The sequence below is a fragment of the Equus quagga genome, chromosome 1, assembly GCF_021613505.1.
Source record: "Equus quagga isolate Etosha38 chromosome 1, UCLA_HA_Equagga_1.0, whole genome shotgun sequence".
Lineage (NCBI taxonomy): Eukaryota > Metazoa > Chordata > Mammalia > Perissodactyla > Equidae > Equus > Equus quagga.
This window is the reverse complement of record NC_060267.1, coordinates 48,095,697-48,109,317: the sequence shown is the minus strand read 5'-3', so window position 1 is coordinate 48,109,317 and position 13,621 is coordinate 48,095,697. Positions and strand designations below refer to the sequence as shown.

Below are 13,621 nucleotides of genomic sequence, written 5' to 3'. Positions count from 1 at the left end.
CTGCTTGTTTCTCTACCACTTACTATGCTCCTCTCTTGTCTCATTCTGCTCCCATCAAACTGGCTTTCTTTAGAGTCACAGACTCTTCCAACTTCTGAACATTTGCAAGTGTTATTTCATTTGCCGAGAACTCTGTTACTCCAATAATTTGCCCAGACAATTTCTAGTCGTTCCACAGGTTTCAACTCAGTTGTTATTTTTTTCCCAGAACCCTGGTAAGTCTTCCCCAAACTTGATTCTCATTTCTCTGTGTTTCATAGCAGTGAGTGCCATATTCTTATTGCAAGAAGTAATTTGATTTCTGCCAAATATATCATGTGCTATACTAAATTAGTAATGACCTTCTGAAACTTTGAGAGTGTATTTCTTGATTTTTCAACTTTTATTTTGAAAAATTTCAAATACAGCCAATTTAATGAACCCTCATATACCCTTCACTTAGCTTTAAGTTTAACTTTCAAATGTTTTGAGTTGAAAAAGTTCTAAAAGCCTTATTAGTTTAATATGTGTGCATATTTAGTAAAATCATAGTTTAAAATTTAGTTTGAACCTAGATATCAAGTTTAATAAATTTAAAAATGAATCTGTCCATTACTCAAAAATTTAAAAAATTAAACAAAATATTGTTATCGAAGCTAAATTCTTTAATTGTTGGCCATCAATCCCTGTAAGGTTATTGTCTGTTGTGTTTCATAGGTGGAAAAATAACTCAATAAACATTGGTGGAATTTTCTTCTGGAAGTTTTCTTCATGGAGAACACTCAGAGAAGGCTTTTTGTCTTTGTCTCCTTTGTATTTTATAAAATCCTCTGCATGCAGATGTATGTGTTTGGAGTTAAACAGTTTTCTGTATAACCTTTAAAACTTGAGCCATAAACTGCACAGGTTCCATTCTGCATTTCAACCATTGTTAGTCTAGATTAGAAAGAAGGACAAATTACATTCATGACCTCATTAATGCAGAAATACAAAAATAAAATAATATTTTAGATATAGGTACTAAAATAATATCATTTCAGGAGATTTTAGGACCATGTCTGGTCTTTCTTATTCACTGATATGCAAAATATAGCCAACTCAGGTAATAAAAGTAAAAATTACATTCTATTATAAATTATGTGCCACTATTTTTTATACATTGTAAATTAGTCAACTTAGAAAATCTGGAATCTCTTGATATAAGTAACTAAGTGAAATGAAAGCTTTAGCTTTAAAATGATTTTTAAAACAAATATTTAGATTAGAAATGAATTCAGAATTCAATTTAGAAGTCAACAGATGTGTTTTGTGCAAAAATAACAATCTTCCTAAGATTTATGGAATTTTACTTGGTAAGGAAATAAAATAAATTGTTCAATTCTCTAATGTATTTACACATACTTAAGCATATGTGTATATATTTGTATGTGTATGCTTAGGCATTCCATGTGAGATAGTTATATCTGTATATCTATTTTGCCCGGGGATCTTGAGTATTTTGTAGTTACATAATTAATATAATAAATTTAGATTTGTTTCATGCTAGAAACAGGTGGGAAATAGAAGTCTGAGGAAAGAATGATGAGGCTACATCAATGTGAAACTGATAAACAAAAAATGGACCAAAGTCTGATAAGTTTATGTATTAAAAAGGATAAGAAAATGAACTCTGTCCTTATAGAAACAACTAGCCACTAGAGGAGAAAAATTAATGGATTTTTAGGAGTCACTCTTAGTTGGTCTCAATCTATGCACATTAGAGCCTCATTCTTTCTAATCTCATTTTTCAAATGGGTCTTTTCAATTTTTATGTCTGTTTTCCCACACAACTCTCATCACATTTCTGCCAGAGTACTAATTACACTGGATTATACTTATTTGTTTATAACCATACCTCTGACTGAGGTGTGAGGTGTGAAGCTCTTGAATGTCCTGTTCATCTCCATGCTTAACTCTGCATACTTCTTGGAAATTGAGTAGCACTCAACAAATATTTATTAAATGTGTAAATAAACAGAAATTTAGTATGTTAGTAGTTTTGCTTCCAAAAGGAACTTTTGTGTTTGTAGAATGAGAAATATTAAGATAAGGTGATAAAAATTTTACCAATATTCCTAGAGAATAAACTCTTTTTTGTCAAAAATAAAATCTCAAGCCATACAGAAATGAAGCCATTCCACATCAATTCTAAGGTGTACTGGGACCTCCAAATTCCAAATACACAACTATGTAGAAAGATATGTAGTCCCTGTTGCAACAAATATAAGGAGAAACTTGAAAGGAATATATGACAGTAAAGGATTGTGCATTTCTCACTGCTAACTAACCATTAAAATAGCAAAGTAAATTTGAAAGTCAATGAAGAGAGTTTTGTTTTTAGTCATTTAATTCTGTAATTATGATAATTATGATGATTCTGGTTGGAGAGTCAGAAAGTCAAATGGTTGAATCCTGCTGCAATTATTACTAATTTTATAGCTTAGTAGAGTATTATACATTCTAAGACTCTATTCCTTATCAGCAAAATTAGGCTAAAAGTAATATTTGTTAATAGGGTTTTTAAGAGTAGGATTAATAGAGTTTTTAATGAGAAGATACATATGAAGTGCTTAAAACTGTGTTTGACAGAGAGGAAGCCTTAATTAACCTAACATTTACGCTGATGTTGGGACAGGGGAAAGCAAAAGGGATGATTAGGCCCACATATGCGGTGATGGACTATAATTAGTTTTTGGGTGGTGAGCATGATGTAATCTACACAGAATTCAAAATATATTATGATGTACATCTGAAAACTATATAATGTTATAATGCAATGTTACTGCAATAAAAAAATAAAAAAATTGATGTTTTTATGACTTATTAAAGACAGAGATTCAAATAAGTAAAATATTTTTGAAATAAAGAATTAAAAATGAGCTTCTGCTTCACCTGTGATATCATGAGACTGAAAGAAAAGAGACAAACCACTTAAGTTTTGTTGCTGATCTTTGTGCCAGAACAAAGAAATTACTAACCAGTGTAGTAATAGACCAGATCTTCCAAGTGACAGAAATGACATTTGTCAAGAGCTACCCTAGCATTCATCCAAAGGATTAAAGCTATATTCATTAGCTCTATGAGTGCTTTGTGTCGAGCAGAGCAGAGCCCTGCCCAGTCTTTTTTGTGGCATCATCCTTTCATTTTCCAGTACTATATCAGCCAGTGCCCCGCTACCATTGATAGGGTTTTCATGGCCATTATTTTTGGAAATGGGTGGCCAGGTCCTTCCTCCTAGTCTGTCTAGTCTGGAAGCTCTGCTGAAACCTGTCTACCAAAGGTGACCCTGATACTATCTGAAATACCAGTAGCATAGCTTTTCAGCACCACAGCAACACGCAACCACCATAGTATGACAATCAACAGACGGGTGATGTGGTTCTCTACGAGCAAATGAACCCAGGCTGCAGCGGTGAGAGTGTTAAATCTTCACCACTAGATCACCAGGACTGGCTGCACACGTGTTAGAATGGCCAGCATTTAAGAGACTGACCAAAACAAGTGTTGACCAGAATGTAGAAGAACTAGAACTCTCACACACTGCTAGTGGGAATGTGAAATTGCACAACTACTTTGAATAATAGTTTGACAGTTTCTTAAAATGTTACACATATATCTATCACATGACCCAACCGTTCCACTCCTAGGTATTTATGTAGGAAGGAAAAAAAAGCCCATGTTCGTACAAAGACTTGTACACAAATGTTCACAGCAAGCATCTTTATTTGTAATAGTCAACAACTTGGAATTATCCAAATATCCATTAACAGATGAAGATGAAAGGATAAACAGATTGTGCACACCCATTAATGGAATACCTCTCAAAAACAAAAAGAAATTAACTCTTGATACATGCTATGAGTCGGCTGAATTTCAAAATAATTATGCTGAGTGAAAAAGCCAGACACAAAAACACTACACACTGTAGGAATTCATTTATATTAAATTCTACAAATTGCAAACTAATCTCTAGTGACAGAAAGCAGATTAGTTGCCTGGAGACAGAAAGAGGTAGGTAGGAAAGCGAATGAAGGAGGGATTACAAAGATGTGAAGGGAAAGTTTTGCAGGTGATAAACATGCTAATTATCTAGGTATTATTAATGGTTTTGTGGATGTTTATATTTGTCAAAATTTATCAAATTGTATCCTTTAAATATGCGCAGTTTATTGAATCAATTATATCTCAGTAAATCTGGTAGTAACTTCAAAAAAGAATATATGTGATACTTAACTTCTCTGATTTGGTCTCCTTATTTATAAAATGAGCATAGTATTAGACCTGTCTTGCACAGTACTTAGCATATAGCAAACAACTAATGTTACTCATTATTATTGGTATTAGGTGCTCTGCTCCATGATCTCCTAAATTTAGGCCCCAAGAATTTTTTGCTGAATCTATTAGATTACGAGAACACCTTGGTGTTGTGTGAAGAAAAATATGATAGTTGGATGATCATAGGTGTATCTTAGGGACAAATTCACAAACAGAGACCTATTGGTACAGACTTACTGGTTGGGTGAGAGAATGGAGCCATCTTCCCACTGCCAAGATCCATTTGCTGGATTTTGTACTAGTCCCAGCCAATGATATGACTTCAGCAATCTAAAGAAATCCTGTTTGAAACCACACATAAAATCACTGTTAAGAATTTTAGTAAATGCAAGGTCATAATCATTTAAACATTTTTTCCTACACTTGGAGAAAATGCATTCTGTTCTCTAGCATAATTTTGACTTAAACAACACATACATAATACCTGCAGTCTCTGTGCTTTCTTATTTTTAATGCAGAAAGATTTGGGGTTGGTCTTTCTGAGTCTTAGTCCCTCTCTTATATTTCAAGTTCATGTGTCAGTGAGTTGCCAAGACTAAATATAGGTAAAGAAATTAAAACAGATACTAAACCTGGTCCTCTCTGCTGTAAATCTTCAGGAGACTGGAATTTTGAGACATACAAGAAGCTTGACTCTGGGTCCAGCTTTTGCTCTCATTAGAAAATTGGTAGCAGTTATTTCTGTAACATATCCAGTTTTTAGGACATGGGCCACAGTAACTTTCTAGAAAGGGAGAATATCTTGTTGATTCTGCAGAGTTTGAACGTTATAGCAGATTTTTTCTAGACAGGTTAAATACTTTTTCTATTCTAACTCTAAACTTCCAGATAATTAAACCATTATGGTCATATCCAATGACATGTCTCTACACATTCATATAGAGAGAAAGAGATGCCGAAAATAAGTTCCTCTACTTTATACAAGTAATCTCTTACTGTTAAAAAATAAATAATAAAAAATAGTTAAATATGGACAAGAATTAATCATTTTCAAATAGTCTTGTTAGCACTATTGGATGCACGCCTATACCCAACATATATAAGTGTATGCAACTGGTGCTTCAAAATTAGAAAATTTTCACTTACCTTTCAAAGAAATTGGAGCTTCTTGATTGAATAATGCTATTAAAGTAATCATAATTATTAAAAGGGTTTGTGTTGTTAGTAACTTATAGTCTAAACAAAAGTAGTTGACAAATTTCTAGACTAATAGCAAAAATATAAAGACACATTCAATATTGCTATTTTATGTTCCTGTACTTCTGAATACTAATCAAAGTAATGCATTACAATCATTAGACCAACAATGCTGCTATCTACTTCTCGGTTATGACTTACAATTTATGATTACGGCACTACATATCATTACCATTACAATGAAACGGATCGCCATAGCTACAGCAATGGAACGGGCAAGGAAAAATGGAGATGCTGTCAAAGAAAAAATAGTGAGAAAGGTGAGAAAAGAAGAGTAAAGGGTTCTGGCATCTTCATGTTTAATATAAATATGAAAGGTTTTTTTTATGGTAGGGGGTGATATCAGTGCCTTTTCCTTAATTATTTTTCTCAGAATAGGTAACACAAATACTTTATAAAGGATTAAAAAATAATAGTACAAAAATGTAGTATTCCCTCCTATTCCTTTCCAAAAGTTCCCCCGTCTCTCCCCTTGCATAAAAATCATGGTTATCAGTTTGTAAAATTTTCCATGCAGATACATTAGTATGGACAATTCCCTCAACCTCTTTTATGAACACATATGTAAGAAATTATAGAAAACATTCTGTGATTTTTTTCACTTAAGAAAATATCCTAGTGATTCTTTCATATCATGTCTTATAAAGTTGTTGTCAAATTTGCATAAATACCTACTTGCATTGTCTTTCATTGGGAAGTGAAAGAAATCTAATAATTGACAGACTTTTAATTTTTTTCCATGCGTATTTAAGTTTTGTCTTAGTTTTTGCTATTATGTGTACTGATATGAATAATATTTTCAGTACCTTGTTAGAAGATATTCCTGAAAGGCTAATTGCTGAGTTAAAGGGCATTTGCACTTATAATTTTTGTAATGATTGAAAATATCAGTCCAAAATGTCTACCAAAATCTAATTTGACACCTGTTTGTACACACCTTCCCCTGCAGTATTCTTCATATTTTTAAATGCATAAATCTGATACGCAATATTATTTTTAAAATTTTAACTTTATTTTTCAAGAACCAGTCACTTTTAAAATATAGTACATTGGTCTTTCAATAGAATTCCATTAAATGTATAACCATATAAAGATAATTTACATCTTTAAAATGTTGTTTTTATCTTTGAATAAAAGATATGCCTATCTTATTTTATGTTTGTCAGCACAACTTTAAATTAATAAATTTATTTCTAGGACTTTTATTTTAAAATTTTATGTGTATTTTTCTGATTTTTGGTCTTAGAGAATTTTTTTCATCACATTTTTCTTGCTTTTGTAGTTAGTAAGACAATTAATTTTTATATCTTATTTATAATCAAGTCCACATATCAGATTTCCTAATTTCATATCATTTACTTTTTTCCTTTTCTTAATTATTCCTGTTGGTTAGCACCAGCAGAACAATCAATATTACTTAATAGTAATAATAGTAAAAATTCTTGCCTTTTTCTAACTATAATGAAAATGCTACTAGCATTTACCAATAAACATAATGATAGCTTTTGAATATATATACATATCTTAAAGGCAATATTTATGTTTTATAGGTTTTAAAAATTAAATTGTTTTTAATTACGAATTCATATTGATTGTTATCCAAAACCTTTTCAACATTATATATATAATCATACAATCTTTCCCCTTTAATTATTATCTATAGCACATTTCTTTCCTATAATTAACTTTTGTAAAGTGATCTTTCGATAATCATTTATTTTTTAACATTTAATCAAAATTCATAGGTGAAAGTAGTCTATTGTTTCCCTTTTTGTGCAAGCTATTTCACGTTTTATTTTCAATGATATTCTGGCTTGATAAAAGAAAGCATATCTTCTTCACCACCAATAGAAACATTTCTGTGAATAGCAAACAAGTCATCGCTTCCATACTGTTTAAGAACATAACTCTGAAGGATATTTGGTATGCCTTCTCTGTTTTCCTTTTCTATTTACTTCTTCTTAAAGTTAGTTCTTCAGTGATCCCTTAGAAACAGCTGTCTCACTCATTATTATGGTAATCTGACTGTTTTTATGGCATGAAAAAATCCTCAACTCAACAGTTTCTGCTAATTCTATTATGCATTCCAATATTATATTAGACAATCTCATTTCTGCTTTCCTCATCGAGGTAAAATAAACTGAATGTTTATCACTGATTTGATCACATAGTTTCCAAGATTCACCTCAGTACACTGAGAAAAGAAGCAAATGGAACATAGGACTTACAATTTTCTCCACATTTGCTTGTGGTTAATGTAAGTCTTCTCTTTTCCCATTGTGTAGAAGTACTAGTCTTTGCCAGCTCAAAGTTATAATTATGGCATTCACTCATCTCTGGAGAAAAACAATTCAAGCCAATATGAGTCACGACCTTTCTGCTGCTTGGGTTATAAATTTTTACAATTTAACTTGCCATTTCCATTCATATCCTTTTTAAAGTATAAAATCAAGTCACTTTTGTTTTACATTGCTTATTATAATTTTTACACTTTATAATATAAATAAAATTATATTTATTCTATGGCAAAATATCTTTAGCAAGATCCTATGTACTATTAAAATACGTTAATTCTTAATATGCAATGAAATCTAATATTAAAATAAAGACACCTAACGAAAAAGACACAGGCCTAGGGAGTTAGACGTGTTGAATTCATAGAGCCACATTTATAAGATAATAACTTCACAAATTGCAAAAAGAAAGAAAGAAGAACAAAGGATATCAACACAACCAGGTATGGATTTTTAAAAAGTGAAAAAAAACAATATGAATTTAGTATTAATAACATCAATCACATAGTAAACATTTAGTAAATGCTAGTGTGTCTAAATTGTTTTTTATAGCGAAGAACATAAGATGAATAAAATACTATGGTGTAAAATTTTAGGATAAAGACAAATAAAAAATGCTGCCTCTAACAAAACAAGTAAAAAACCATTTTTGATCTCTTCTTGAAATTACAATCATTACTGAATATGTAAAAGCCTTTTATAAATGAAATGATAATACTAATTACCTTTTACTCCTAAAACTAAACTAAGCATTTTTTGTATATACAACATGTAATTTAATTATTAAACATGTGAAGAGGATAGATATTCTTTTGTGGATAAAGAAATTGAATCTTAGAAGCAGCTAAAATCATAGTGCTTAATTAATATAATACTACCAACTGTGAGTAATTTATAATACTTTTAGTTTAAGAAGCACTTTCAAATATATGTCACTTGATTTGAAAATAATATACTTCCACTAAGGTAAATATGGTACATTTTTCATCTCTATTTGATAGAAAAGGAAACTTAAGTGCATAGAGGCTGGGGATTTCCTTAGATCTCAAAGCTAGAGAATGGTAAAAGTTTGAGTGAAGTTGACTTCTAACTCCAAATCCTAATGCTGTTCCTATTTCAGGTTGCCTCAAATTATGCAAGACTATACTTTAGGTAGTTAATGAAATGAAGGGGAAACAAGTTTTCTAGTTTTTGAAGATTTGATTTAAAATATAAAATATAATATAAGCATAACATGAAATGAACATAAACATAAGTGAACCAAAGTAAATTTTTTTCCTATGCCTTATACGGTTGTAGGAAATTCTGGGTATCTTAAAATAGTACACAGGCCAAACTACATATTTATGTGTAAATACATACCTGTGCTGTGATGGGCCCACCGATCTCGGACCGACCCCATCATATAATTATGATTGCTCGTCCACTCCGGAGATAAATCCGAAGTCATTAATTTTACAAAGGATTCCTAAATAAAATAAAATTGAGCATTTACTTTTTTCTGTTTTCTTTCCTTATGATGAGATGACGTATTTTGATTGGAAAAGTGAGAATATAGAAAAATTTCCCCTATGTGTATATAGAAAAGGAAAGAATAGAAATGAGAATTCATATAAAGTAAGGTAAAATTAATATTTTTATTTCCCTTGGTTATAAAATAATAAACAATTATTTCAAAAATGTCAAAAATAGATCATGGGTGTTTTTAACTCACCTACCTTTAAGATACTTAGTCAAAAATGTTTTCCATTGTTTATATTGAATAACACACATAATTTTCTATTTATAGTTGTTTTATTTCATTTGGTGATAATTGCTTTCTCTTCAAAGTATTCTGGGTAAGACATAAGAATTTTTGCTAAATGTTTTTCCTAGTACATTTTAACTCAACTTCTGTCCATATCCTCCTCATTATTATTCACAAGTTATCATCACTATCATCATTAACAAAAATAATCTCACACGTGTTTATATAGTAATATCTTAAAGTGCCTAGCAGAGCTCTTAGAAAAAAATAGCTATTTAGTAATTTTGCATAGTGCTTAGACTTAAAACTCAAAGCTCTTTCATATTTGGTAATAATAGTTGAAAGAAACATATAATTTGTTTCATTTTGCAAATAAAGCTGTATATCATAGAAGGTAAGTGCTTTGCACAGAGCAGAAAACTCGTAAGTGTGAGAATTCAAATTGAAATTCAGTTCTCTAATCCTAAATGTAACGATTAATTCTTCTAGTTTCTATCTAATAGCAACATCTTAACTTCTGATTCTTCAATAAGTATATCCTAATTACCTATCAGTGAACAAAGTGAAGAAAAGTATAGCTCAGAAGAAATAAGCATTCCTTACTCTCAGTAATTCTATTCAAACACTTAAAAAACAATTAGAAATGCCTTATAATGTATATATTTTTAGAAACTTTCTTGAGGTTGAAACCTCAAGCGTTCCTCATTTCTTAACAGTTGTTAGAAACACACACACACACACTAACACACAGACACACACCTGATCAGAGAAAGAAGGTCCTGCTTCTTGTGGATGAAAGCTTCCTATACAACTGGAATATTTAGATATGTCCTGAGTTCCCAAGTTAGAACTGAAACTAGAGACGTGCAGTCATTTCGATCCTTGACAAAGCTATGACAAATACTATTCTGACTTTATCTTCCTGTTGAAAAAGCAAAGCACAAACCACAGTACTTCCACCAAAAACTACACAGAAAATTATGCTAATTGGTGAAATAAATGTTAGATCCTAACATCATTTTATGACTTGGAAATGAGGAATTCAGTGATCAGAAGTTTCCTAGAGTTTTGAAAAACACATGATAGGATTACATAATCACTTTCTGAATCAAAAACTATAAAATATGGTTGTAAGAACAGTGTGGAAAAAACAGAAGAAAATTACATAAATTTCTTAATCATCCTGTGCATATGCTATCATAAATTTAAGTGGAATCAATTATGTGTATTATGTAAGTATGGGCTAAGAGAGATATTTTGCATATATACGCACATACGTATTTATATACACACACATAAATACATATATGTGTATATATATTTGCTTGTATATACATGAACTTTTAAATATGAAAATATAAAGTGTATACAAAATAAAGACTTCTATGATGAACTATAATATGCGTAACTTAAATAATTACCAATTTATGGCCAATATTATTTCATTTACAATATATGTGGGTGCCGCAGATCCATCTCTGTTCCTAAAGAGGACGTTTTCCTCCTTTTTCCTTGTGGACAGCACATTATATCATTCCCTCTTTATTAGTCAGAATAATAGCACCAAATTTCATACCATAATGGAAACATAATCAACTAATATCTTAATGTTTTGATTTTTAGCTACTAATAATTTCACTTTCATTAAAAAATAATAAGGAACCTGTCACAACCTAAAGAGACATGATGACTAAATGTAACATGTATTCTGGATGAGATAATGGAGTAGAAAAAGGACATTAGGTAAAAGTGAAAGAAATCTGAATAAAATATGTTCTTTGTTTAATAATAATGTATCCATATTAGTTCATTCATTATGACAAATGTACCATACTAATGTAAACTGTTAATAATAAGGGAAACTGGATATAGGGTGTATGAGAACTCTCTGTACTAGCTTTACAATTTTTCTGTAAATTTAAGACTATTCTAAAATAAAAATTTTATTTAAAAAATAAGTAGCTGGAGTCTTTAGAATGTCATAATAATAATAATGATAATAAAGGTGGGGCACTTTGAAGAAGAAAACCAAAACCAGTCTAGAGGGAAACAGCTAATAGGAGCATCACTCATATTTAACTCTCACTACATATTTGCTTGTAAAAACAAAACTTCAGTCAGTAAATCCATGTTCCATTCAATCAATGAGAGATAGTTATTAGGCAATGATCTTCAGCAAAGAAAACAATAAGACTGTTACTATTTAATATGTGCAACATACGATAAAATTAACATTGGAAAAAGTTGATTCTGTGAAAGTTTAATAAAGCTAGAGTAATTGTTATGAAATCAGTAGGTTATTTAAAATCCTCCCACATGGATAACACAGAAGCCAAATAGCTTTACAGGAGAGAAATAACGAAGTTTCAAGAAAGAGATCATTATAACTTGTAAAAATGCTTCTAGACAGTAGCAGAAAAAAAAGAATAGTTTCTCTTCTTTCACTAAAACTAAAATTACCTTGAGGTCCAAATTAGAAGAGAATGTGTTAAGAAAGAAAAAAGAAGAGTAAATCTCATTCATGAAAATTGTTGCAAAATCCTAAAATAGTATCAAACTAAATCACACAGTGTGTAAAACTAATATAGATGACCAAATTGAGTTTATTTCAGGATAGTAATAATAATTTTCATTGGAAGAAAAATAATAAATACAATTTGCCACAAATAAAAGATTAAAGAAATAGAAAGAACATGATTATATTAAGATGGAATGCACATTTGCTATAATTCAACACATTTTCATGATAAATACAATCTCTAGCATACATTCTGGGATCCATACAAACATCATTTTTAACTTCAAGATACTAGTAGTCCTTTAGTAAATCATGAAGGCAAAGTGGTCACTAATGCCACGTCTCAATATTGTCATGGAGATTCTACAGCACACTTAAGACCAGCACAGGAAAATAAAGAGGTAGGGACTTAAACAATTTTTTTGCTGATGACATCCTTATCTACATACTAAATTAAAAAATAGTTTAATGACCAGTTAATAGAAATAATAGTAGTATATGGGCCAGCCCCAGTGGCCTATGGTTAAATTGAGCACGCTCCACTCCTGCAGCCCGGGTTTGGTTCCTGGGTATGGATCTACACTGCTCTATTAGTGGCCCACATACTAAAAAGTAGAGGAAGATTGACATGAATGTTAGCTCAGGGTGAATCTTCTTCAGAAAAAACAAGAAAGAAAGAAAGAAAAAAGTAATAGTAGTATAATTAAATGTAGCATTAATTTGCAAAAGCTATTGTATTAAAAATCAATAATAAATATAAACAATTAAGTTTTTTCTTATACCATTAACAACCACAAAAGAAACACTGTAAGGCACTTATGAGTAAATCCAACAGAAACAGATAAGATCTATAAGGAACTTATATAATTTTGTAAAAATATTTTCAAAAAGAACTAGATTTTGATAGGACTATGGGATTTCATAATGGTGTTGATTAATCATAAAATATTTTAGAGATTCAACTCAATTCTGCTTAATATCCCAGGTTTTGTTGTGAAACTTACATAGCGGAATCCTAAATGCTCATTAAACTGCAAAAGCCAGTTTAATGGTCTATCACTATTGAAGAAGAAGAAAATGTGGAAGCTTTGTCCTAAAGATATTAAGATCTTTGCTAAAGTGATGCTAATTAAGAAAAAGCCTTATGAGAATACTGACAAATCAGACAAATTGAAAAAAAAAATACAGACAAGACAAAGTCACGAGCATAGATGAAAAATGTATATGGGGTTGCATTGCAGTTAATGTAGGGAATAAGATACTATTAAATAATTAGTGCTGGATAATTTTTTAGTCAATATAAAAACATAAAATTGGGTCTCTACCATATATAAATCATATGCATAAGAATTGGGAACTTGAATACATACCTCTGGTCTGCATAAAAAATAAGTACATGTGTAAGAGTTGATACCAATTAACAAGATTGTCTCAGTATACATTTTATTTACATTCATTTATTCAGAATATTGAGATAAAATATGAAGTAAGACAAGATAATCAAAGAATACA

The 13,621-nt window shown here is 30.6% G+C and overlaps 1 protein-coding gene across 1 annotated transcript; it reads right to left on the bottom strand.

Moving 5' to 3' along the window:
• Nucleotides 1-379: 379 nt before the first annotated feature.
• Nucleotides 380-10,476, bottom strand: LOC124249020 (NKG2-D type II integral membrane protein-like). Its single transcript, XM_046679753.1, has 8 exons — nt 10,351-10,476; nt 9,207-9,312; nt 7,779-7,886; nt 5,692-5,784; nt 5,440-5,475; nt 4,926-5,077; nt 4,531-4,634; nt 380-915 (listed from the first exon to the last, which is right to left on the bottom strand). Exons 2-8 carry the CDS (start codon nt 9,292-9,294, stop codon nt 798-800), a joined length of 699 nt encoding a protein of 232 aa, XP_046535709.1. The 5' UTR covers nt 9,295-9,312; nt 10,351-10,476; the 3' UTR covers nt 380-797.
• Between the last annotated feature and the right edge of the window lie 3,145 nt (nt 10,477-13,621).

Coding starts and splice junctions, on each gene's coding strand:
- LOC124249020 (XM_046679753.1), bottom strand. CDS start 9,294: ATGACTTCGGATTTATCTCCGGAGTGGACGAGCAATCATAATTATATG. Junction 5,476..5,691: donor TAGTGCCGTAATCATAAATT/GTAAGTCATAAC, acceptor TTACTTTAATAG/CATTATTCAATCAAGAAGCT. Junction 4,635..4,925: donor TTTACAGCAGAGAGGACCAG/GTTTAGTATCTG, acceptor GGTTTCAAACAG/GATTTCTTTAGATTGCTGAA.